General features: G+C 36.4%; 3 protein-coding genes across 3 annotated transcripts; 1 reads left to right on the plus strand and 2 right to left on the minus strand.

Annotated features, from left to right (window-relative positions):
- Nucleotides 1-1805: 1805 nt before the first annotated feature.
- LOC120723144 (guanylate cyclase 2G-like) lies at nt 1806-6595 on the plus strand. Its single transcript, XM_040014500.1, has 7 exons — nt 1806-2269; nt 2491-2914; nt 3330-3504; nt 4259-4357; nt 5157-5248; nt 5332-5424; nt 5518-6595. Exons 1-7 carry the CDS (start codon nt 2073-2075, stop codon nt 5611-5613), a joined length of 1176 nt encoding a protein of 391 aa, XP_039870434.1. The 5' UTR covers nt 1806-2072; the 3' UTR covers nt 5614-6595.
- Nucleotides 6526-12496, minus strand: tectb (tectorin beta). Its single transcript, XM_040014501.1, has 10 exons — nt 10168-12496; nt 9676-9866; nt 9025-9176; nt 8844-8916; nt 8548-8651; nt 8371-8454; nt 8115-8277; nt 7277-7355; nt 7146-7178; nt 6526-6864 (listed from the first exon to the last, which is right to left on the minus strand). The coding sequence occupies exons 1-10, from the start codon at nt 10232-10234 to the stop codon at nt 6788-6790; spliced, it is 1023 nt and encodes a 340-aa protein (XP_039870435.1). The 5' UTR covers nt 10235-12496; the 3' UTR covers nt 6526-6787.
- A 695-nt stretch (nt 12497-13191) lies between these two features.
- Nucleotides 13192-27138, minus strand: LOC120723024 (dickkopf-related protein 3-like). The gene is made up of 5 exons (XM_040014272.1): nt 26517-27138; nt 15200-15300; nt 14871-15045; nt 14576-14777; nt 13192-13786 (listed from the first exon to the last, which is right to left on the minus strand). Exons 1-5 carry the CDS (start codon nt 26593-26595, stop codon nt 13726-13728), a joined length of 618 nt encoding a protein of 205 aa, XP_039870206.1. The 5' UTR covers nt 26596-27138; the 3' UTR covers nt 13192-13725.
- Between the last annotated feature and the right edge of the window lie 12 nt (nt 27139-27150).

Here is a 27150-nt window from a genome sequence, read left to right on the forward strand (position 1 = left end):
TGTTAAACATAATAATAACATAGGGCAGGTTTTAGACAAACACAGAATATATGTGTAATTCAAATTACATTCAATTCAATTCAACATTCAATTCAAAATTGACTTGAATTAATGTGAATTACAGTGACTCCAGTCAAAGTTTGAGTATCATATAGGCTTTTATGAATTCAGTAAACAAGCTTATTGTCTGAATGGCTAGTTTCAAATATTATTTAATGTAAATGCAAAAGAAAATGTATCAACTCATATACAAATATGAATTATTGTTTATCTAAGAATTATAAAGAAAGCTTTTAATGCTTATGTAATATAAAGAGGTGTTTTTTTCTTTACATAGTACTTTACATACTCTTCTTTACTATGACTTTAAGAAATGTATATTTTGTTATTTTAATTTTTTACATAGGGAAATCAAGTGGCTATCAAGTACACTGAGAACCCTGTTAGCTGTAATTTCCAGAAGCCTTCGATCACTGCAGAGTTCAATATGGTAAAGTTCCTCATTTTTTTCAAGATAAAACATAATTTACTTTTTATTTACTCTGAAAACTCTAACAGCCAAAAATCCAGGTGGACTATATCTAATTGAACTACAACCTATTATTATGTTTTACTTCACTTTTTATTTATGTTGTACCTAACCTTCTTAAACTCTTCAAGACAGATGAAAGAGATGAAACATGAGAACTTGGTGCAAATTTTTGGCGCATGCATCGAACCACCAAACATTTGCTTGGTCTTCCAGTACTGCAAGAAAGGTAGTTTGAAGGTCAGTGAAGTCTGAAGGTTCTTTTTTCAAAATGGATTGCATTAACCATAAATAAACCTTTAACTTAAAAGTGAACCATGTTGGCATATTTCTGCAGGATATTCTTAAGGCTTCAGACGTTGACTTAGATGGGATGTTCAAGCTGTCTTTTGCATATGACATTGTCAATGTAAGTCTATTTATTTAATGAGTAAATTTCTTATTCTAATAACAATTTAAAAAAATGTACTCAGGTCCATAGCAGGAACTTAAGTCATAAAGTGACTAAAAAATTGTAAAAATAAATAAATAAAATAATTAAAACATATCTACAAAAAGAAACAGATGACTGAATGAATGAATTTATTAATTAATCTAATTAATTCCAATTAAAAAATCAATTGGAAATGTATTTTCACATTTTTAAAATAGACATCAAACTGTACGTATACCATTTTTTGTTTTTTTTTTTACTTTTATATGTTAAAATTCTGAATATGTATTTTGTAATCTGAAATGTTTTACTATTTAAATCTTAAAATAATTAAATTGTTGTCCAGGGAATGGAGTTTATTCACAAAAGTAGCCTAAAATTTCACGGGAACCTGAAACCTAGCACATGTTTGGTGGATAGCCGACTACAAATCAAACTCTCTGGCTTTGGATTGTGGGAGTTTAAATATGGAAACAAAGGCAAGATGAACTCACTGGAAAACCCCAATTACGAAGGTCAGTGAAATCAGAATTTGTTGTAATAATCACTGTTATCCTAAATAAATTCACATGATGGAGAAGTAACACACGAGAACATGTTGTAGAGATGTACTGGATTGCCCCTGAGCTTCTCAGACAGGTCGGTTCCCCGATCAATGGAACACCCAAAGGTGATGTCTACAGCTTTGCCATCATAATGTGGGAACTAATGTACAACTCCAAAGCTGGTCCGTATCAGGACATCAATCTGGACCCTAAAGGTTGGCATGATTTCTTAACTGTCTTAACCTACAGATTTTTTGTCAACGCCCAAAATCAGTTACTGTTAGTTAGCTACAATCTCCAGCTTTATTTACCTTCTGGCAATTTGGCACCATTAGAAGCATTTCTACTTCCATTTTCTTTTGCGCTGTAATTATCAGTCTATCCCAGTTTTGTAATAACTTTAAAATGTGATGGTTTCAACCAAGTTCTTAAGTATCTTTGTGGATTACTGAGTATATGTGAAATAATGTAGCATTGGATTGAAGTACAAAATTTTATGGCAATTTTTCCGGTATTATATTTTAGTCTGAACCAAAAGTTGAAAGATATAGCCCATTAAATTCTAATGCTAGATGTTCTTACAGAGATTATTATGCAGTTGAGTACACCTTTTCAAGGGGAACCCCTCCGACCAGTGCTGTCTGAACAGCTGGTTGAAGAGAACATCAATGCACTGCTAAAAGCCTGCTGGAGTGAAAACCCTGACTACCGACCGCCATTTGGTTCTATACGGAGGCGGCTGAAAGACATTAGTCCAGACAGGTAATATCATACCCCTAAATTTTTATTTTATAAAGTTTTTGTGTAAAGTCATATTCCACATTTTTATTTAAGTGAGACACAAATTTACCATAATGCCCATAAATGTTAAAGTTCACAAGCTAAAACTTCCAACTGTCTTCAGTCTTACTCAAATCTAAGTAAGATTTAACCTAACTAAATCCTCATTGCAAAAGGATTAATGATGAATTTCTATCTTGTAGCCATGCAAACATTCTAGATAATATGGTGGACAAGTTGGAAAAGTATGCAAATCACCTGGAGGACGTGGTGGAGGAGAGGACCAATCAGCTTACAGTGGAGAAAACTCGTGCAGACAAGCTCCTCGCCAGCATGTTGCCAAGGTACTTGATAACAAAGGAACTATATAATTTTGTATTGCTATACTCAGTCAACCTTATCTTGTGTTGTTGTTTTTTTTGCAATGATTTTAGATATATTGCTGAACAGCTGATGTCAGGGAAGTCAGTGGAGCCACAAAGCTATGACTTGGTCACCATCTTCTTTTCTGACATTGTCGGCTTCACTTCCATGTGCTCAGTCAGCTCTGCGATGGAAGTGGTAACATTCCTCAACGACCTCTACAGTCTCTTTGATGACATCATCAAGATGTATGATGTCTACAAAGTAAGTGACAGTGAACATACTGTGATCATAAAAAGCAAAATATCTATCATACGATAGATATTTTGATAAATATTGACTTTCTTACCAAGACATGAGAATAGCTTTACTATTTCCTTCCATATTTACTGACTCAGCATCCAGTTACATTATCTTATTAAGAAAAAAACAATTAAATAAATTTAACCAGCAATGCAGAGAAATCATATCTGATTAAAAGCAAAATCTTAAAAGTTAAAACTTTAGAAAATTTATTTGCTATTACACGAAATAAAAAAAAAAAACAATTTACAATTGTTTAATGAAAATTTTAATTTCCTTGAAATTTCAGGGATCTTTTTTTTTGTTTGTGCTATGTTTTATTTTCTTCTAGCTTTATTTTATTTAAAAAATGTCATTTACATCTTTACATTACAAGGTGGAAACAATTGGTGATGCATACATGGTGGCAAGTGGTCTGCCTATCAGCAATGGAAACTTGCATGCTTTGGAGATATCCACAATGGCGCTACATTTCATGAGAGGCATAAAGGTGTTCAGAATCCGTCACATGCCAAATGAGAGCCTTGCAATTCGCACTGGGATACACTCTGGTAAGATACAGTAGCAATGGAGACCATGGCATTACAGAATTTGAAGGTCTTGAAAAGTACCCCAACTGGTTAGTGAGTGATTGCTGGAGGTTGGTGGCTGTTGCTGGGTAAAATTAGTCACAAAGAGAATGCTGCACAAAGAAAAATCCTTCTGATTATTTTGGTCACTAGCAGATTGTCACGGTTACCCATAGTTTTCTTGGAAGATGCTGAATTGTTTGAAAAGACTAACCACAAAGAGGTAGTGCAACTTCAAAAAGTGCAAAGCAAAACTGGAAATTGACATTATTTGGCTTCAGTGTAAAAGTTGCATCTTTTAAAATGTGTTGGTTTCACCAATAAGACACAACTTTTACGCTGAAGGCAAAACTTCTCTTTTTGGCTTGTGTTGCACTTCTCAGTTATTTGCAAATATTTAAGTTGGTGTCTTCCATACAAACTACTGGCAACCATGGAAATCGTGACCAAAGCCATTGGACGGGGGCTTTTGGTCCAGGACTATATACTTTTTGGACCAATTTCACACTAGTCACTACCCTGCAATTTCCAGCAAACACGGTCATGGAATACACATTTTTCCTTTGTCACCACTTGGCTAGCATATGGTCACTGACAAGCTCCTAGAGCTCTATTACTGAGACCTAAGTACAAGTGACAAGAAGTATGAACGACTTTGTAGTGGGAAAAATAGTTTGTGCATTGAACATTTGAGTAATTTAAACAAAATCCATTCTGACTTTTAAAAATGTTGTAGGTCCAGTGGTTGCTGGAGTGGTAGGGACCACCATGCCTCGATACTGCCTATTTGGTGACACAGTGAACACAGCTTCTCGCATGGAAAGCAACAGCTTACGTGAGTAAGCAGTTGAAATTTCAAAATTTAAACTCTGAATAACCCTAAAAAAATAAGATTTATGTAGTTGTGGTATGATTTGAAGTGACTATTGTCACTTTAATTTTTTAATAGGGCAGAAATGACAGTGCATTTTTCAGATAAATCAAAACATTTATGACTATTGATTTCTTGCTTCACTATAAGTTTGACAATTTTAGATTTCAGTCAGTTTGGCTACTTTTGAATGAATCATTGTGGCATTGTTTATAAATGATAGATGCACTCTCTGGGTCTGAAGGCCTGAAAGTAAAGTCAGTGTCCAAGTTCCACAAGACTGCATTCTTTCACATGACCAGCCAGAGCTGACCCCATTGGCAACAGAGAGACCAGTGGCTAACGTGCAGTGTCCTTGGTTTGTTAGATATATCCATCACTCATACGAGTTTATGTTGGGTACAGTGTATGAGAAGGAAATCAAATTTTCTCTAGATGCTAATGGTGCCTTGAGGATGAATTCTAATTATGTTGACAATCCCTTAATTTTTCATAATTTCATAATATCCATTTCATTTAGTCCAGTTCTTGGTTGGTTTATACCTACAAATATTTATGGCATTCTCCTTCTGTATTTTGTGCTAATCTTCAGGCTAACAGTCTACAGTAGTCGTATTATGCCTTAAAAATTAACTTGATGTGATGGTCTATATTAACATGTTTGCATGATTAAACATGCAGAGCTGTTGAACTCACATGCAAACCTAGGAGTTTGTCTTGCTTAAAATCTCTCTTTAGAAGTATATGTGTATGTCACATACAGCCTTGAAGATTCATGTATCTCAGTCCACGGCAGACATTCTTTTCCAGGCTGGATCATTTGAACTGGAAGAAAGAGGAGAAATTCAAATGAAGGTGAACAGTCTGTAATATTTTTTCCCTCGAAATGAAATAACAAAGATGTTAGGTTGACCAGAATGTCTTTCTCTTTGTGACAGGGTAAAGGGACTCAAAAGACGTACTGGCTGCTGAACAGAGCTGGATTTAATCCTGTCTTCACTGACCGTGGTTCTTCACCAGTAAAAACAGAGGTATAGTCACAAATATTTATTTATATGTATATATGTTGTATTGTATAATGACTTGTATTTTTTATTGTTTTACTGTATTTTCTCCCATTGAAGAAACCAGGAGTGACCAGAGGTGAAGACAAAAGAGCCCCAAAAAACCTGACTGTACCTCCTATAACTGAACCCACGATGCCTCCAGTACACATCTAAAGAGAAAAGGCGCATATTAATTAGCAGGGAATACTGCAGAAATTTATTTTAAGATATCAGTTTTTAACAGCTTTTAAAAAATTCCATGCAAGATGAGTTTGAGTCATCCATGTATAAAAAGAAGGACTAGAGACAAAATGTGGATGGAGGCCAAAGTGAAAATGCAGAACACAATGCATGAACAGAGACTGCAGTTTGGATTGCAACTAATTGCAGTTCTAATTCTTTATTCTTTGTGATTTAAGTATTTAGTGGATCCACTTTTGCACACAAGGCTGTAAATTATTTCAAAATGCTTAGCGTTCCATTCAAACTGTTTGTTGTGGCACATGTAGTCAGGTCTGACGTGCCTAAAGTTATCTCATAAGAAAATATTTTGTAAGCTAATCAAGCATTTCTAATTTATTCTTACAGCTGCAGAGCTGGTTGTTGTATCAACATCTGTCATTCAGCTGTGCACAGTTTGGTCACTGAGACCTGGAGAGAATAAATAAATCAGTAATTGAGTATTTTTCTATTATTGTCATATGACTATTTCACAAATAACTAAACTCAATCACTGTGGGGTTTGGTTAGATCATGTAAATCAGAAGTTTGATAATGCTTATTATAATAATAATCAAATACCTGTGATTGAGCTGTGATTGATCACTGAGAAAAACACCTCTTCCCATTATAAAACACTCCATAAAAACATGACACGCAAACAACAAGATTTAAAATCTGTTTTCATTTTTCCTCTGAATAAATAAATCCCATATTAGAGTTTTTATTTTCAGTGTTACATGAAATGAAGAAGACATTTTATAGTTGTTCTAGATTGTGTCATGGAAATAGAAAAAAATGTAATATTATGTTTAGTCATGTGCTCCGTTTGTTGTAGTGCTGTCAGACCGAAAATTTGGTTTTAATTTAAGGACTGAATAAAATTGTTTTTTGTTTTTTATGGTTTGGAACAAATGGAAAAAAATCCTTTTCTTTCAAAATGTAATGAATCTTTATTGGAGGAAGGAGTGAAATATCACACAAGGTTCAAAGCATCAATAAACATGCTAAATAAAAATCATATTGTGAGATAATGATCGCATGGGGAGGAATGTATTCATACGCTCCCTGAGTCCTGGGTGGCACTCCCCTCTGTGTTTGTGTGTTAATGGAAACTGATGATTTTGTTTTATAAAATTCTTGATCCATTGATGAAATCATAACATGTGTTTATCAGGACCACAAGCAGGATGAGCACTGAGATGCCTGTTAAAAGAAGGAGAAAAAAATTAACAGATCAAACCTCAGTGAATGAGAACCAAGTTTGAACACGATTAGCTGAGCGTAAGCCTTGAGAGGATGAGTTCATGTTAAACTTGAGTGGTTTTGCAGCTCATGTACAAAGCAATACACAGATTTAAACATTTCAGTTAAACTCTATTTATTTAAAGCAGAAAAGACCTTAGTTACCAAAATATTTTAATTGTTCAGATTATTTTTGTTTCGATTATGATTTCAATCAAAATTATCATCGCATTGTTTTTTACCTGTTATGTGTCCATTATTAGAAGACTGATTACCTGTTAAAAAAAAAAACAGTACTGTTCATACTATACAATCGACTGCATGAGTTACTCTTTATTGATCTCAGTCATAAATATGCCACGGTTTACTCTACCTTTAATGTGAAATTCAGCAGTAAGGATCCCCCCATTTGGGTCTACGTCTGATGGCAAACTCCTCACAGAGCAGGGGCTCTTCAGGAAAAAGCAACCATGGTCTCCTGTTTAGTATGTTTGTTTGTTTTTTACACTGTACTCAACTTTGATGTTAAAGGCCAGTATAAGAACTTGAAAAACAACCAGTCAGAATGTGAAATTAGCTTTTTTGTTAATAGAGGAAAATCACTAATTTGTAAATGTTATTGCAGAAAAAGTACCTAACTGTATAAAGACACAGAATTCAATGTTATAGTGATCTGTTATTCAGTTTATAATTGCATGGTGTCAAAGGCCAAAACATGGACTGGCCAGTAAAGGCAACTTACCAGCTATGTGGAAGCTAGACTTAAAATGTATTGGTTAATGCTGCTAGCCTTGCAGTCTGCATCAGTCCATTGATAGTGAGTTTAATGAGTTTAATCTAAAATGGTTTGGTCAGCCCAGATTAACCTGCAGGATTGTAAATGCATCTATTAAGTGATCTGCTGGGAAGGGAAGAAATCAGGTAAACCTGGAAGAAAATCAGCTCTCAGAGATGATGAGCTAAAGAAGATTGACTAAGAGACCTAAACTCTGAGAAAACTGTAATAGCCGAATTCCATTTAGATGTTTCAGGTTTTGTATCTAGTGCGTGTCAAACTTTGGAAATTAACAACAGAGCCACAGTTAATGTTATTAGCAACATCTGTGCTTTTTCTACTATGACATTTAAAAAGAGCAGTTGCAAAACAGCAACATGTAGATGGGAACGACTGCTATAATGTTTTTGGTATCATTAAATAACAAAACACTCACTGGCTGACAGGTGATCCTTTCTCCATCACAGACCTGGACCTCACAGTGAAGCCAAACAGTGGACACCTTCTCCTGCCGCTGGAAGCGGAAAGAGTTGAACTTGAACATGGAGCGGCTGTCTTTGGCGTTCTCAAAAATAGTCACAGTGTTGTCAGAGGAGCAGCTGTTGGAAAACAGCAATTAAACATCCTATAAAACATAAAGAAGTGGGAACAAAATGTTCCTTAAGTTGTTTTAGCCTTTTGTGTTTTAGTACCTCTTAATGATGAGGCTCCACCTTTTCCTGTCTGTGGAGTAAGGTGAAGGAGTTGCCCAGCAGTTGTTTATCACAACTTTGAATCTTTGAGATATAAAGGACAAATGCGCTTTAGAAATCTGGGAGAATCTTACCTTTAAAACTACAAAAATAAACATACAAACATCTAAAGTCTACCTGTTACTTAGACCTTTTGCCTCGATGCCAATGAATACTTCAGAGCCGATCTCAGAGGTATCAATCACATAGGGAGCGTCCTTGGCATACAGGAACTTTGAATTCTATGAAATATGGGACATTTTGTGTTTTTCAAGATGTCTGCAGTTCTCGTTTGCATTCAATGATCGTGGTGTGTACACGATAATACCTTCATTTATTAAAGACAGTATTTATAACAAAAACACACTGATAAAAAGCATTTATTACGTTAAACATGTCGATTCCACCGGGCGAATCTTTGAGCAGCTACTCACCGTGAACACATTCATAGACAACTGTGATCTAAAAGTGCCTAAACTCCCATTGTTGACATAAACTGTAGCCACTCTGGAAAAAGCAGAGGGTTTAGTAAAAACGCTGCAAGTCATTGGGTCAGAAGGCACATATCATCCAGACAGCAGCTGTGGTCATCTCGTATCCTGAACTGGTGCTTACCTTTGGCTAAAGACCGCATTATTAACCAGATAGGCTGCTCGGTACGTGCAGCTGAAGGTGTAGTTCACAGGCTGGTTTCTGACTGTCAGTGAAGTATCGTTGGACACAATGGAGTTGTAGAAGATGTATTTGGGGTCTTTGCCGGGAATGTACTGTGGCATGAAAAGTATAAAATAATGTTATTAATACTTTTAAATAAACTGAGAGAGACTTCTCTGTATTTAAAGAGTACTATCCTCAAGGGACAGTAAGACCTAATTACAAAAAATAATGCAGTAGTGTTCATACCTACATAGATCATTTTAATTTTATATGCCAAGACCTTGGGATAACCTCAGCATGATTGCATTTTAGTGACCCTGTATTTTGTTGATTGTCTGTTATTCTCAATGCAATGCACTGCAATGCAATGCCTTCATTACATTCCCAGCCCCTGTCCTATGTCTGCAAAATAAAAAGTCAGTATTTCACCTTTCAATTCAGTTTTATTTATATGGTGCCAAACCACAACAACAGCTGCCTCAAGGTGCTTTGTATTGTAAGGTAAAGAGGCAACAATAATCTCAGGTATTGTCTCAAGAAAAACGGACAAAATTAATCTCTAAGCATGGCGGCAAAGTACTGGTTATTATGGCCTACTTGGCTTCTCACCTCAGACTGAGTCCCACAGTATGAGTGATTTTTGGGTGTGAGATCTGGGATGATGAAGCGGTAGTAACCTGGGCTGTGTATTCCATTGTAACAGACTCCACCGAGAGACAAGTGTTCAATCTCCCAGCCGTAAGGACACTCTGGGACGTTGGCAATTATGGCATTAGGGAAACATGACACCATAACGTAATCTGAAGTAAAAATGAAAATAAAAAGGGAATATTATACACTGTACCTTACAGTTTATTTAATCATACTGTGACAGTAGTGGTTATCAATTCCTTCTTTGTTTTTCCTCTTGAGCTTTATTCACATTTAGGGATAATTTTCATATATGTATAAAAAATAACTCATATAAGTCATAGTTTTAGGATGCATGGTGATTTTTGCATTAAAAAGCAATGACCAAAAAATCTACATATAAATGCTATACAGGTCATGAGGCACAAGCATGTTAAATACATACTCATCTTTGTGTCAAAGTGTTTTTACCTGCTTTTTGGGGAATGCATGACCATGCAACAGGCAGCAGCATTAACAGTGCACTGACAAAAGCCATAGTGTGGTGCTGCAGAGAAATTCAAGAATTATCAATAACAGGATAATGTGTAAAATAAGTCTGAGAAAATATAACACATATGACACTTACCTGACAGAAGTAATGTCTTCAACCACCTTGAGGTCAGAGGTTCCTCATGGCTCTTTAGCAGTTTACCTGGAGTGGTGACTCAAGAGCTAACAACTCTTGATAACTTAGGGAGGGATTTTATACTATCACAGGTAAGGCTAATCGACTTTCACCCATTCTCCTATCTCCACTTTTTCCCTTGGCAGGATGGGTTTAAGAGCTCTATTGTCAGCTTCTCACAAAAGCTCTCTGTACTGCTCAGACATTGACTTTCAAATGACCAAAGTCTCTCAAAGGATTAGCTCTCAGGGTTGTAGAGTGTGTTCAAGACAGCTAACAGAGAATTCTTAAATTTATACAATTAAAACTATTAGTTTTTGACTAGTACAAAATTTAAAGCGAGTCTCTCTATGTGTGATCTCTTTATGTGTGATCAGTGTTGCTATTGTTGCAAAACTAATATTGATATCATGCACATAGATCCGTGTTAGCAAGAAAGCTAATGTTAGCCAGAAGGATGCAAGTTTTATCAAATTAAGCCCATCTGACCAAAACAACATGATTTACATAAGCAGTAGAGTCGTCATTGAGCTATTTGATTTTTGGTTTGACCTTCATGTGGTTTTGAGGGCTAAAACTATACACTGCTTGAAGACCACTGGTTGTGGACACTACTTTTTGGAGTTTATTGAGGTTTTCTTTAGCCAAAAGATATCACCTGTAGGGGGGAGGGTAAATCTTAGCTAAGCTAGACTAGCAAGCTGCATTCTTAAAATGTTAGGACTCAAGAAACACATATCTACTAATTAGCACTAAGTAACTTATAAAATGCTAAAATTTCACTTGCTTGGTTGGTTGTACTTTCCAGGAAGCCTTATCTTTGTCGCATAATTTGTTTTTAAATAAAGTTGTCCGAAAACACCAATCTTGAGCCTGCAAATAGGACTTCACAAACCAATGGGTGACATCACAGTGGCTACATCCACCTTTTGTACGATCTATGATTGGTACCTCTGTTAATAATGGTGGCCACGCCCTTAACTCCATACCTGGTAACATAATATACTGCTGCTTACATGGGCAGGTAACTATTGTAAAAAGGATTTTATATTTCACTGAGGCTTTTATGGTTAAATAAAGGATATAAAAATAGATAAATATGAAATAATAGAATAAAAACTAACTTCACAAAAAACAATCACTTTATATAGTTATAGACAGATCAGTTTTGTATATATACATCAGGCGAATATTTACAGAAATCTGGAGTAAAAAGAGAAATAGGCAGCTTCTTAAAATGTCTTCAAATTCTACACTGGTTTTATTTCCTTTTATGCTAGAGGACAAAGCATTCAGGAATAGAAAACCGTTTAAGAAGCTAAATAGTGCAAACAGACATGTATAGATACCTCCAAAATGCGATTGTTGACTGTGATACGTGCTGCCTACAATGGTAACTTCTGTTCTTAAGTGGAGATGATAGGCCACTGTTTTGCAGCATTCGGCAATATAAGGTTTCTCAAAGTCTTGTGCTATTAGATATCGCTTTTGTCTCGTTTGCCTTTCTTATGTGTGTGAAACGTGTGTTCTCGCTGGCAGGTTTAGAACAGTCACACTGGCTTCTCCTGAAGCCTTAATAACTCTAGTTGTGATTAGTTACTGTGCATTATTTCTGGCATAAATTCTTCTTTGCCTTTTACATCCTGTTTGTTCATAAAATCAAAAGGTTTGTCAGAAAAAACACCTCAATACCTTAATAAAACATCCTAAGACTTTCCAATCTTTCTTGTCATGAGGCTCTATTCACAGCACCAAATACCTCCTTGCAAAGACTGAATGATAAGCTCTGTAACACGATAGCAAAGAGGTTAGACACTAATGTCCTTCACAGAACAATTCAAGTCACCGTGAAATTGAAGGGGCAAACTGGACGATTAGCATGTGAATGGCCCTCAGACTATGCCTGACGTAGTCCGAGGAAGATACTGATCTAAGAATGGGTCAGGGGACAGCTAGCATTACAGCATCTGGTGATGCTAACAATTAGGAGTTGCAAGATTCCTTTATATTATGTAACTCCTTCCTGTAGTCCAAGAAACGTGCTCAGAGGGAGACAGACTCTGTTTTCATAAGATTGCACAGTCGACTTGGTGCTTTAAAGGAATACAGCACCTAAAATCATTTCAGTTTCATCATATCGTTAGCTTCATAGCATAAGTGCCTAAGTCATTTTTTTGTGTTTTCGGCAGGCAGACGGACAGGATGATGCAGCAGTGGTAGGGGAGTGAAGTTAGGCAAAAATCTCAATTTGACCAAAAAATGACTTAGGCACTTATGCTATGAAGCTAACGATATTTGAAACATGGGTTTTCTGAGAATTCCACATAATCAAATCTAAACAAAATTGCACAATACATTTTTAATCAATGAATTGCAAAACAAAAAACAAAAAAACAACAACAAACAGATGTAGCAAATGTAAAACAAATTAAAACTCCTATATTTCCAATTAATATTTCATTTAGGGTTTTTTTTAACAACTTGTCAGAAGGTTTAATAAAGAATTTTTGGCAATTATTTCATAATTCAGTCTTTAAACAGTTAACTATATAAACATGTAATTTGAAATTTACTATAAGGTGAGCTTTGTGGTAAGGAAGACAACAAAACATCCAAGAAGATGAACTTTTCTCAAAATGTCTCTACATTTTGATTGATTGCATGCTAAATGAATATATACAAATTATCTAAAAAACAAACAAACAAACAAACCCTAAAATCTAAAATAATTTTATTTTAAAGAATAATAGTGACTTTACTGTCATTACTTTTAAAAATGTATAATTCTGATTCTACTTCTTATTTTTGCTATATTTAATTACCTTTGTTATCTTGATGTTATTTGGCAAAATTCTCCAAAAAACATATTTTGATTTCAAAACATTCTTTGTCTGTAAAGTCTGGATTATATAAATGTTTTACATTTGTGTGTGTATATAATGTTTCTGTATGCACAGGTACTTTACTCATTACCCAAATGTTTTGATTAGTGATTGGGAATGATCTTGGAAGCTTTAAAATTAAGAAACTGTAATACATTTTTTGTGAAACACAAATTATACTCATTAGTTTTGGAAAACCTTTTCTTTAATTTATGCTTAAAACTTGAAGCATTTCAGACATTTAGAGAAAGAAAGATCAGCAAATGATCATGATGAAGATTTTGGATAAGACACTAGCTTTGTTGAGCCCAGCTACATACAGTAGTGCTTTTTGTCAAAATTTACAAAATGAAATATTAAAAACAACTTTTCTTTAAGCCTCTAATAAGAGCAAATAACAGTACAGCATATTTAGAAATATATACATTTAAATATATACAGTATAGTTACACAGAAAATAGAACTTCTGTTGATAATGTATCAAAGGTTGGGCACTTGACAGGTCCAGCTTGTTCGTTCTGGCTGGTATATAAACTCCCTCCTGAAAGACAAACAAACCCAAGTTAGTCTTTGCAAGTAGCAATTATTTTAGATAAACTGAACCATGTTTAAAACATATTACTTGCTTTCAGTTACTGTCATACTGAATGAAAGAAAAAAGCTCTTAAAGCTTGCTGTTACTAAGGCTGTAGATTAGTAGACAATCATAGTACATAGTGCAAACATACAAATTTGCATTGCAATGTAGAGCAACTTTTCTGAGCTGTTTCTTTTACTGTCTTAGCTAAAGGCTTTTTCATTCTTCCATCTTGGAACACTTCTTAAATTTCATCTGTAAATTGTATTGTGGAACCTGTTTTATGCCAAAAGACATGTACATTTCCAGTATAAATTAAAAACGACTCTAAACCTACTTAGTTTGTAAAAGTCTTAAAAATACACAATACAACATAAAAATTAAAAAGTAACATAAAAAGATAAACTTTTCTAACAGTTGTACAAACAGAGAGGCTTAAAAGCTTTAAAAGTTTTCTGGGAAGTTAGTCCTCAACCTGCCCTTTCAAAGGGCCTAAAAGTCCAGAAAACCCAGTATGTCCGTTCAATTGTGTAGAAGTCCAGGAAGAATTTGAATTAACACCCACAAAATGGTATAAATGTGATTGTCATTTGCCTAATTTTTCGCAATAAAATCTAGATAACAAAGACCCCAGAACTGATTTGTCAATGAAACTAAAAGCTTTGGAGTGAATATTGATATCAGTAACTTTAGCGAACCCCTTTTTATTGAGTAAAATATCTGATGATGTAAACCAGTGTTTGTAGTACTTACTCTCTCTGTAGCTTTCCACTGCTTTCACGACAAAGTAAACCCTCATCACACGGACAAATCTGGTTGATGCTGAATGCCAGGCCACCATCAGGCACATAACAGCTCTCATCTAACGTCAGTCTTCTTTTGCACACCTGCTCACCATGATGCCGGGCACAACACATCGATGCTCCACAGTCTCTGTCAACTTTACACCTGGCACCTGGATTAAGGAAACAGTGGTCACTTCTGGTTTCGTATGAAGAAAAATTTGGAAATTTAAAAGATTTGGTTACATTTGTTGGTCCACCCTTACCCTCTTGTCCATCGGGGATACTGCGGTGGCACTTCCCGAACATGCAGCTAAGTCCACGAACACATTGTGCATCTCTCCGACAGTAATGACCCTCCCCTCTTAGAGGCACACAAAGGCCAAAGTGGCGATCACATGAGAAACCCCTTCCACAAGCTCTGTCGTGGTCACATGCAGCCTGAAGAAAAGAAGGAAATCATTGCAAACTTTGCCTGAAATTCTAAGCCCAGTTTAAGACAGAAGGGCCATGTTGCTCTCATACCTTTTCTACAGATGTTAAATGATTTCGTTAATTCGAACAAAATAATCATGGCCACTTTCAAGCATCTTACCGTGACTGGTTTGGCAACAGGAGTGCTCTGTCGAAGTGCTTTTGCTCCTTCTTTGGGAGGACTGTGGGGCATGTTCAGCATCCAGGCCCATATACGTGCTTCTGTCCCATAAAAGGACAGACACAAACAAACCAACCACAGATTTCCAAACATTTCCAAAATGCACAAAAAAGGATTAATAAAAAATGAACAATGATTAACTTAAAAAGAGGTGAGTCAAAGAGAAAGCAAGAAAAGCTCGAAACAAAAATCCAGCGCTTAAAAGTGCAAGTCAAAGTGTAAACAGTCAGTACTGAAGGTATCCATGCAGTGACAGTGGCTCACTGCTCTTCTGGTTTGACTTTTATAGGTCAGAAGGACTTGACCTCCCCCCACCAGGCTGTTTGTCCAAACAACAGAGTAGGAGGAGACAATTAGTTGTTAATGGATTAACTAAATTGTTGGGGTCACCCCCTGCAGTCAGAAAATAGTGGCAAAATGGCCATTCATGAAGTGGGGAGAAAGGGAATGGGGAGAGATGGGGCACTGAGGGTGGTGATGGACTGACAACAGTTTCACACAATAGAGCCAAGACAAGCACCACCTTCACGTGATTATCTCTACCAGAAAAACAAACAAGCAGGACAAAAGCAGACAAATTAATGACATGTTTCACTGCTCTCTGACAAGTAGAGCCACTGCAAGTCTTGACCCCAAACACTGGGTAAACACTCCTGGCCCCGACCTCGACTGTCCTGATACCCCCTACCCTATCCCACTTCAGACCCCATGCTGTGAGCAATTTGGAGAAGTGCACCCTGCGGATGAACTCTGAACTCATTAAATGTAATTACCATCAGGAGGAGAAGGGAGACAAGGTGCTGTAGGGGAACAAAAAGAATATTTTTTTCACATTTTTGTCCTGGAATCTTTATACATGACAAGCAGGACAAGCAATTCTCTATAAATACAGTTATGATAATAACTGAAATGTCCAACAATCAGCTAGTTTTAAGTTTTTAATATACACAAAGTGTGTGTTTGAAATCATTTCGTTATGCTTTATTTATCCAGGTAAAAGTCTCCCATATGATTTAGTCATATAACAGATCATTACAAAAGTAAAATTAAAAGCAGTCACACTGACCAAAAGAGCTTAAACTCCCCCACAATGACCAGTTATGACAATTTCAGCTCCTTCCGTACTGTTCTGACTCCAGGAATAAACATTTGTGAGACATAGACTATACTGGTTGTGGTTTTTACACATATAGATACAGATAATTCTAGGTAGTTATTAAAATTCAGATGATATTGAGTCTCCTTTATGGCGTCAGCAATCATGCAGAAATGTGTTCATTCTTGCAGAAATGAGCAAGGCCTTCCCTTAAAAATATAGCAGTATCTTCAGTAGTGTCCTCACAGATGTAAAGGTTTCCCATGTACATAAATACAGGCCATACTATCACCAATGGTGACTTCTGATTCAAATGACCACGTGTCCATGATTTCAAATGACACTCCACATCTACAGCATGGTTTACTGAAGTGTTTTTGAGTCCATGCGGTGATGTCCAAGACAGTCTGTTTTTAATGAAAAGCTGACTGAGAGCTTCAAAGACTACTCAGTAATGATTGAGGGCTTTGTCCCATGCATCCAGAGTTTTCTCCAGTTCCTTTAAATCTTAATTATATTATGAACCATCCATGATGAAATGTAATTTTAGATTCAGAAACAGTCATCTTCTTCTTTCTGGGATTCTCTTTTATTTCCATTTGGATTCCACAAGATGTTTTATAGGCATTTTAAAACTTTTTCAGTCTTTGTTTCCCCTGTGCAGACCTTTGTAAAACATTTTCTTGTATCAAAAACAAAATAAGCATGTATATATTTTCAAAAACATACAATTTCATATTTTTAACATTCGTTATAAAGGTTTCACGCTTTTTAAAATTTGCAATGTACACAGCATCCAATCTTCTTTTTTTTTTTGGAAATTGGATTTGGTTCTTTGTTTTGCTTGGATGAATGTAGTCATAGCTTACACCTCGATAAGCCCACACAGACCCTCTGTCTCACTCACGAGCCTCCAGGCCACTATAAAACCCACCACTTAATGTCTCTCCAACTAAGACAACATCTTGTCTTGTCTATAATTGTAATTAATGCACCTTGTATGGAGAGCTTTATCTAACATTACCAGGTATTTCTTACTCAGCCTGAGGTGCCTGAATAATTGTCACTAATTTACATTTTCTAAGTGGCAGACAGCCCAGATCAGATACACAGATATTGGAGTCTGGGACTGTCTTAGCTCCTTATCCTTATCAGAACAGAGTAACACAGACTAATGGCACAGTTAGAGGGCACAATAGTAGCAATTAGCAATGTGTAAATAAGTACTGTGTCAGTGTTATGCAGCCTTTGGAGCAGTCTAATCATTTTGACTGGATTATTGAGTTATAAGAGGTAATGCAAGGGATGCATTAATGAGAGAAAGAAAATATAATCTATTCCAATCCATTCAAATAAATGACAGATAGTTTTATCGTACTCATCAGTTTCCTGTTCATTATTGGTAAAAATATTACAATGTTTCTAAATTGTAGGCTACATCAAAGCTAAAATTGGGTTATATTTGGTTAAGTTTAGTGGATATCTAGGTGATGCCTAGCTGTTGTTTCAAAAATGATAACGTGTTATGTATGTGGGTTTTTTTTTTTTTAAACACACCCAACTCACTTATTATTTTGCTGTGACTTGATTGCAACCACAAAGCTACACAATGTCCATTCCATGTATGCATTTATGTTAAACAGCATTTGACCTTAAATTCTGTTTCTCGTGTGGTTACGTCTCGATATGTGTTTCATGGTAAGGATATTTATATGGACCTCTGGATAATGAAAACGTATTATTCCCACAGAGGCAGGGGAACTGGGAAGCAGTGTTGCCTCTTGGGATGAAGGTGCTGGGTCAGATGGTAAAGAAGGGGCAAGTACGTTTTGGAACATTAAAATCATGTCAAAGGATGCAAGGGTACAACTTCTTGCATCCATTATTTTTGTCACCACGGTGATTGTGTAGGCTTGGGTGAAAAGATATACCAACTTGTTGCCGATAAAAACATGAGAAGGGTGATACTTAGAGGAGGGGCAATTCATTTCTTCCAGGGACCACATGAGAAACTAGGATTCTTGTGATGGGCTGCACCAATAAGCTTACAAAGAGACACAATTAATATTGAGCAGAACTGAGGTAAGCGTAATGGTTATTATTAGTCTTTAAGCTGATTTGTTTCTCTGTTTGCTTTGGTTTTAAGCAGAAATGAAAATTGTTAATAATAAAAAAGGGGTTCGATTTGAATGAGTTTTCAGAAGTAATGATGTTGTTTTGCCTTACAAATAAAACCTGTGGTAAAAGGATACATTTTCACTAAATATGCTATATCATATTAACGTAATATATTTTCTTGTTTCTTTTTTTTTTTTTACTTTTTAGCCGAATCTGAATGTTAGGTACGTGTCTGGCACAGTCATCTTTTCAATGTCTTTTTTGGAAAAGTTTTATAGCTTGCAGACTCATCATTGCATCATCAATTTTTCTGTTCTGTAACTCATAAACAGAACTTTTAAAGCGAGTCACACATACACATATTCATCATTCCTAATAAGATTTACAGCACTGCATTTTGCATCATAGGGATTACAGTTTAAACTACACCCACTCCCTCCCCTTATCATTCTTTTACAAAAACGCTATTGTTATACATCTGTACTTACAGTAAGATATCACCCTGACTATTTACCCAATGCAGTGACAGATAACTGTGTCTCTACGGTCCTCAACATGTTTTCCCTGTGTTAATGACTCTGCTAATGACGCTTGTAATGCATGTAAAGAATCAACATCGCTGATGGTCGTGCAATTAGGGATTAAGAGAGACAATAGACAAGCTGATGTCTGCCCATTGTAATGGACCTTGACCCCCCACCCCACCCCCCAAGACCACCACCTCCACCACCACCATGGGGAGCTGTGAATGGTGGAGGTTATGACGAGTCCTCATTCCCACTTCCAAGAAAACACTCAGTGCAAGACGGATGGAAAATTTGGAAAAGTCCCTTAGAGTGTATGTTTATTCAGGTCAGTGGAAAATAATTCGTTTCAGCATTACTGAAATTACAGTGTGCAGTGTCAGATGATACCAGGCCATGGTAATAAATATTTATAGTCCGGGAAAGGCAAAAGCAAGTTGTGCTACATCAGCTGTGTTGTTTGTTCTTCTGTTAGCTGCTTGAATGTTTCATGACAACTGGAGAGTGGAAACTTTATGTACAATAAAATCAGTTAGTGGTTGGTGTACGATTGAAAACTGTCAGCATTGATTTTGCATTGTTCACCAGTAGTTATGATTTTAAAAAAAGGGTTTAGATGTATTGGGAAAGATTTGTAAATCAAAACTAATGTAGATGTGCTTTAGTAATGACACAATGACAAAAACAGGCACATGTTGCACATTCATAAATGATTAAACTTCTGATTAAATCCATTAGGTTTACAAGAAACTGTCAATCAAACACAATCCATGCAACATTATTGCCACAGGCTAAAGACAGAAAAGCCCAATTCAACTGGCTGAATGGCCAGTGAATGGCTATGCTAAGTGGGAGTTTCACCTCATAGCTCGGATGTTTGCTGCACAAGTATCTGCGAAAAATAGCGCATTGTTTATTTGCAGTTTATGCATCAGAAAATATTCAATGACTACATTATTCAGACCTAATTTTAAAAGATCTGCAGACGGTAAAGTTAAGGCAAAATTGGAAATATTGAAAAATGATTTTGTCATTGCATTTGCACGTTTGTCTTTGGGATTCTCTCTCTGTTTTTATGGTTAGCTTTTCCTTTGCTATGTCACTTATGTGTAACACTTTGATCCGCTAGCATGGATCAAATCTTGTATCCACTCTAGAAGGAGGCAGTGGTAACAGTGAACCCATTATTGGCAAACTTGTTTTCTTAAAGCTCATTTTGATTCAACGGGAAACGACTTAGCTGTGCACTGAATAAAAATTAGCACATAGCCACTAAACACAGGAAAAATTAGCCATTAAAGAGACAAATGTTTTTCTTTCGGTGATCGTTGGAGACCAGATTTAAATTGACTTCCATTTATCAAAATTAACACTCAAATGAATATCAGCATTACTCTGTTTGCTGTGGAAGTTTCAAGATGTTAGAAGCTAAAGCTGCAAGCTAAAGCTGCAAGCCATGCAGCAAACCTGCGTGTTGAGTGGTTGCTGATGTTTGTGTTTACCCCCCCCCCCCCCCACACACACACACACACACTTTGTCTTTCTTACTCATTGTCAGAAGTGGTTTCTATAACTAGATTTGATGAGTTTAAGAGCTTCGTAGGGGTTTGCTGCCATTCTTTTTTACTTACTTAATTTCCCTGTTTTGTGTAGAGTTACAAAGCTTAACATTGTTCTTTTTGTTGGACTGTTGGGGGGGAAAGGGCCATCCATGTTTTTCTTATCAGCTTCACTATTTTGTCATTTTAAAGCTACAGACATGTTTTTTCTGTATTTGGCCAACATCCTGTAACCCTTAAAGGATAAATTGACTTTTTGGACTTTGATTTCCAAATAATCAACTTCCATCCAAGTGTCTGAACACATTGATAAATGCAATGATATTCATACAATTTGTCCTCCGAGAACAATTCAAGAAGTGTGAGCAGAATTTGTACAGGTGTCACCCCCATGCTGTGAATCTGGCTGTATCCCTGTAGCACGATGTGTTCCTATCATAGTGTTCTTCCAAATTGAGGTTACAATTTAAAATGAGGTGCTAGAAATGCCTTAAAGCCTTTTCTCTGTGTTTGTGGGCAGGCAATTCACACCTTGAGCAAGCAGGGCAGAGGTTTTATGGTGCTTTGCATGAAGTGAAGTGAGCAGTGAAATGAAGCCAGTAGATGTTAGCAGGTAGAAGACTGCTGCTGGGACTAAGATAGGATTAAAGCTGTACTCACATCAGTACACAAATACAAATACACGTACATGTTAAAAAAAAAATCTAAAGTAAAGTTTGTATTACTAGTAAAGTTACAGTAATACAAAAGTAGTTGATAGACAATTGATTAAATAATGTCCAGTCATTAACTGTATTCTTTAAAAAATGAGGTAACTTTATTATTGGTAAAACAGATGTTATTTCTAAGGGAATGGCTCCTATGTTTAGTGTCAGGTTTTCTGTAAATAAGATGACTTGTTCTTGAATTGAACTGAACTTTTATGCTTTAATTTAATACAGAAAAAAGAACTTAAAAGGGTGACGTGAGAAAATATAAGTCTTGAATTTGACTCATCTTGAAATCGACTAACACAATATATGGCGAGCTGAAGGATTCACAAAAACACCATATGTCTGCCTCTGTGACTCAACCAGTTCCACATCTGTCCGTTATGATTACTAATATAGGGTGACAGTAATCCTGCAAAGACACATATTTGACAGGGACATGTTGTTCTAAACCTCATGATAGTATTATGTCAGCTGTGTTTTGTATCCATAAAACAAAATAAACCCCCATCTTAACACTAAAAATAACCTCAAATGAACCAAACGTGTGTTTATTTTGTCGTTAGATCTTTGAGTACACTCCTATCCAGGTTTAAATAATGGTCTCTATAACCTGTTTTCAATTGGAACAAGACCTAAGAGTGTGATTCCTTCTATAATGGGAAACAGGCATGCTTTCTTTGTGCCAGGTTTAGGGGTTTTTATCATTAAGATGGGAAAAGAAGCAAAGGACAAGAATGTAGAACAAGGGTCATTGGTGCCCAATAGTTAAAACTGTTATTAATATTAGTTTAAAGCATATAACTGGACCCCACAAAAAAACCAGTGTAAATTGTGTCAAAATAGGCACCTTTGGAACATCTTCAGTGTATTTTGGTATATATTTTTAAGTTTCTTAAACTTTACTGGTCTATCTTGTAAAAAACGTTCCCCTAATTTGGTGTAGAGCTGCCTAAGACATCACTTTAAAAGAGTTAAGATCTTAAAACTCTGTGTCATTGCTCTCCTTGTCTGCCAGGTGTGGCGCCTGCCTTTTCTTCTAGAAGCGCAGTTGTGAGGTCAGACAGTGATTTTGTACGAGAAGGCCTCGCAGTCTCAGTTCTAATTAATCCCAAAGGTGTTCTCTCAGGTTAAGGTCGGGACTCTATGCAGGTCAGTCAAGTTCTTCCACACCAAACTCTCTCATCTATGTCTTTATGGACCTTGTTTTTTGCACTGGTGTGCAGTCACGTTGGAACTGGAAGGCGACATCTCTAAACTGTTCCCATGAAGGTGGGAGCCTGAAATTGTTGTGACTGCACAATGCAGTCAGACAAGTACTGTTCTCATGGCAATCACCAAACCAAGACGGAGAAGCATGATTTGTTACTCCAGATAACACGTGGCCCAACCCTTTAGAGTCCAGTTAGGGTTAGAGGGGGTTAGGGTTAGCTGCTTTACACCACGGCATCCAACACTTTGCATTGCACTTGGTTATGCAAGGCTTGCAGCTGCTTGGCCATGGAAACCCATTCTATGAAGCTCTCCATGTACTGTTCTTGAACTAATCTGAAGGCTGCATGAAGTTTGGAGATCTGCAATAACTGACTCTGCAGAAAGTTGATGAACTCTGCCCACTATGTACCTCAATATCTGCTGACCCTGCTTTACAGAACCTGAGTTGCTATCATTCCCACTTTGTTATAATACCACTTCCAGTTGACTGGAATATTTATTAGTGAGGAAATTTAATGACTGGACTTATTGCACAGGTTGCATCCTATCACAGTACAAAGCTGGAATTCAATAAGCTCCTTAGACCTCACAGATGTTTGGAGAAGCAGTCTGCATGCCTAGGTGCCTAATTTTATACATCTCTGACCATGGAAATGATTTGAACACCTGAATCCAGTGATGTGAATGGACGGATAAATGCTTTTGGTAATCTCCAAAAGTTGATTCTGTTCATCTGGACGTAGCGTTTTGTGGGAGAAACGTTTCGTCACTCATCCAAGTGACTTCTTCAGTCTCAGCTGACTGCAGGTCAAACTGCAGGTCAAACTGCAGGTCAAACTGCAGGTCAAACTGCAGGTCAAACTGCAGGTCAAACTGCAGGTCAAACTGCAGCCAGCTGAGACTGAAGAAGTCACTTGGATGAGTGACGAAACGTTTCTCCCACAAAACGCTACGTCCAGATGAACAGAATCAACTTTTGGAGATTTACTTTCCTGGATGATTGAGAATGCATCAAGACGCTTTTGGTAATATAGTGTATGTCTTCCAGTGATGGGAAGAAACCCTGACCAGCCATACCTGTCATCCATCTGCAGTCAGCATAGTGTTTTAACTCAGCCTTCAATATGCATTGCCAGTTTATTAACATACCCATTTGGTAGTATTGCTCAGGCCTTTAGTTACTTGTCAGCTTGCTTGAGTTAATTCTGCGTAATAGTTATTCACTTGTCTTTTCCACTGCTCAGGGAGTCTACCCTTGACCCACCCACCTGCTTACCTGACCTGTTCATTCTGATTATACTTGCTGGAAATGTAACCTGCTTTATGTTCCCAAGTCCTGACACTGCTATCCTAGAAATCGAGAGACTGATTTCTTTTAATCTCCTGACAAGGCAAATCCACACAGTCATGCAGCAGTTTCTGTAGTGTAGTGGTTATCACGTTTGCCTCACACGCAAAAGGTCCCCGGTTCAGAACCAGATGTTAGTTTGGTCCTTTACATGGTTTCCTCTTTTTATTAATATGCCTCTGCAGCTTTGCACTACACTTCCTGTTTTTTATACTTCCACTAACTTAAGCCTCTGTTGCTAAGGCACTAAGAACATATATTTATTCTTTAACACTTTACAAATGCAACTTACTAACCAATTTTGCTAGAGTTACTGTATTACTTCATATTGTCATTCTCCAACTGAATAAAGTTAGTTTACACATTTTATTATCTAATACCTTTAACCACTTAACATCTAGTGTTTCAAGGATCAGTGTGAGTGAAGTTAAAAACTCAAATATGCAAATTAATATTTCCTTTTTTTTGTAAATCAGAATTTTCAATTAAGACACTACTTAATTGAAAATGGTAAATATTTCATGGCTCAGGCTTTAAAGTTTTAAGCGGATTAAAGGGTACATATGGTATAAAACATTTCTCATTAATGCAGCAAACATTGTGTTGCTCACATTAGTTTTGTTGTTGTTCTTTCTTTTCTTTTTTAAACAGTTCACACAGTTCACAAACATTATGAGTCTGGAGGAAATTCTCATACTTGGCAAACATTTGTGTGTTGTAGCAATATCAGTGAATATACTTTTAATGAACTTCTCACATCAATCGGCAAAATAAACAGTCTCCTAAATAATCATGTGGTACAAATTTACCGGCTTACTGGATCTATAAAAACAGTAAAACCTTCTGCTCTACAGCCACTGTGTTTGCGTATTAAAACAGGGGAAGATAAAACATTGTGTAAGTTTATGGGGAATCACAAGGCAGGTCATATTTTAAGCATAATTCTCCCCGCTAAAGGATCAGAGTGTGTTGGATCATTTTCAGCCAGATCTAGCAGCTCATCTCCATCCAACATCTTGTTCCAATTGATGACAAATGCGCTCATTTAACATTTTGACAGGCGTGAAACACATTTTGAGTTGGCCTTTTTGGTTTAGTCAAGTTAAACCTCTTTCACGTTTCATCCAGAGTTTTGCCCTAATTATGGTACCTCGTGAACAAGCAAGAAGTCAAATGAGGAGAAACCCAAGGTAGACACATAGAAAAGATAAAAGAAAAAAAATGAAAATATCCTATACAATACAAAAAGAAGAATATGCTTAAAGTAAGCCGACCACACTGCCTGTTTAATTTAGGACTAGTTTTGTGTACATCCGCTCTGTTTGGTTTATGTACCAAAATATAATGTGCATATTCTGGGAATTTGCACGTTTCAACATTTATAATATAAATGCAAGAATTTAACAAGGCCTACTCTACACAGAACCACATGATGTCCTCCTACCAGTTCATAAAAACACAGGAGGATATAGGAGAAAAATATTGGGGGGCGTTAACTGATCATTTCAGAAGAACTATGAATATCTTAATACACCTACTAACATTTCGTCATCCCACTACACTGGGACATTCATCGCTGAAAGTAGAGCAGCACCAATTGCAAATATATGCTGGTGGTTTCCTTATTGTTAACAAATCCTATGAAAAGACCAAAACAATAAAGAGATTCATATAAAAAAAAAAAATATTGTTATGCAGCTACAACCTACACACAGTCACACACAGTCACACACACACACACAAACATGTCACAAATTCAGTGTTTGACATGTTCCCTTATTACAACAAGCACACACACCTTGACTTCCAATCCTGTTAACAGAAATGCTCATTGGAGCACCAAATGTGTATTAATCTTCCATAAATTTGCTGTGCGTTTTGGAAAAGGTGAGGACGATGATTTAGGTTTTTTTTTTTATTGAGATATAAAATAAGGCCAGCCACAAAACCTGTTATTTCAGTTTAATTATTCTTTAGTTTTATACTTGTGTGATCTTTATATAAGACCAATAATAAAAACAAACTAAAAAGAAAAAGATGTAAGCTCTCTAAAAGCAAAAAAACTTCAGTTTTAGAGATTTTTTTTCTTTATGTGGACAGCTGTCTGTAACATGCTATTGGGACAGATGGAGAAGCTTGTGAGGTGCTTTCAGATGATGTTTCTTGTGCCTAAACATAATTACTTTGTGTGAGTGAGGGCAGCGGTGGGCAATTACCAATTTACCAGTGGGCCAAAACTGGGGCTATTGTTCAGAGCCTCGTGAATAAGATGAATATAGTTCAGTTTATAAAGAGATAATCTTAAGATTATGTCTTTATAAACTGCTAGTGGTCAGAGTAGATGATTTAATTATTGTTTTTCTTATTTAATTAACCAGGAAAAGTAAGACAACAAAGATTAAAGTTCCTTTTATGTTCGCGAAGGACAGCAGTCCAAAATTAGTAGCACATACACACATACACATCCAAATCCATGCACCAGTTAGATTCAAAATCCAAAATTTTAGGACAGCCCAACCCTAGGTTTGAATCATATCATCAATTCTCCGTGCCTGACTCTGTGCAGCATGTATCATAACAGCAATTCTTCTACAAATAAAGAAGTTACTAAACTACACACAAGGCTAACACCGAAGTTGTGTGCTTGTTAGTTTTTATTTGCAATATTTGCTTAATTAATTACTTACTTAAAGCACCGACACCAGTCTTTCCCTCCTGAAGTGGCCCATAGTTCTGAGAGGGTTTTCTGAGAGACATATCAGACATCTAGTGTGAACACAGGAAAAGCTCTGATAAAATCCAGCAATCCAATAGATAAGATGGGAGTTTTCATCATGGAGCTGTAGCCAAGAAGTCTACAGCAACTGTGGGATGCTATCATGGACCAAAATGTCTGAGGAATTTTTCCAGCTCCTTGTTTAATTCTTTCCACGAAAAATTCATATAGTCCTGAAGACCAAACTACCAATCTGTACCTAATGAAATGGTCAGAGACTTATATAGCACTCCTAGAGGGAAAAGAAACTGGGAAATAAAAATGGTCACCATAGCGCCACTATCAACAGCACCTAAATAATTCCAGGTTCTTCTTTTTCAAGTGTTGGACACAAAACATATTTACCTCATCAAATAATCTTCTACTACCAAGAGTAGAAAAACAGTTCTTTTCAAACCTTTCAATTAAAAATGTGCATTATCTCTGTAACAGACTACAGAGGAAGTTCTTCTCAAAACGCCAACCATTTAACTACCACATTTGTTTTGGTTCAGCTTGCTTCCACATGGGGGAGACATGCTCCTCCCATCTTCAACACCCCCTTT

Source organism: Simochromis diagramma, unplaced genomic scaffold (genome assembly GCF_900408965.1).
Source record: "Simochromis diagramma unplaced genomic scaffold, fSimDia1.1 OVJJ01000669.1, whole genome shotgun sequence".
Taxonomy (NCBI): Eukaryota; Metazoa; Chordata; class Actinopteri; order Cichliformes; family Cichlidae; genus Simochromis; species Simochromis diagramma.

Excerpts from the sequence above, each read along its gene's own strand:
- LOC120723144 (XM_040014500.1), top strand. The coding sequence starts at position 2,073 with ATGCTAGATGTTCTTACAGAGATTATTATGCAGTTGAGTACACCTTTT. Across the intron at positions 5,249-5,331 it reads GAGGAGAAATTCAAATGAAG|GGTAAAGGGACTCAAAAGAC; the intron begins GTGAACAGTCTG and ends TCTTTGTGACAG. Across the intron at positions 5,425-5,517 it reads CTTCACCAGTAAAAACAGAG|AAACCAGGAGTGACCAGAGG; the intron begins GTATAGTCACAA and ends CTCCCATTGAAG.
- tectb (XM_040014501.1), bottom strand. The coding sequence starts at position 10,234 with ATGGCTTTTGTCAGTGCACTGTTAATGCTGCTGCCTGTTGCATGGTCA. Across the intron at positions 8,455-8,547 it reads GCAAAAGGTCTAAGTAACAG|ATTCAAAGTTGTGATAAACA; the intron begins GTAGACTTTAGA and ends TATATCTCAAAG. Across the intron at positions 6,865-7,145 it reads TAATAATGGACACATAACAG|GCATCTCAGTGCTCATCCTG; the intron begins GTAAAAAACAAT and ends TTCTTTTAACAG.
- LOC120723024 (XM_040014272.1), bottom strand. The coding sequence starts at position 26,595 with ATGTCTGATATGTCTCTCAGAAAACCCTCTCAGAACTATGGGCCACTT. Across the intron at positions 15,301-26,516 it reads GACTGGTGTCGGTGCTTTAA|AAGCACGTATATGGGCCTGG; the intron begins GTAAGTAATTAA and ends TTTATGGGACAG. Across the intron at positions 13,787-14,575 it reads AGTGGAAAGCTACAGAGAGA|GAGGGAGTTTATATACCAGC; the intron begins GTAAGTACTACA and ends TTTGTCTTTCAG.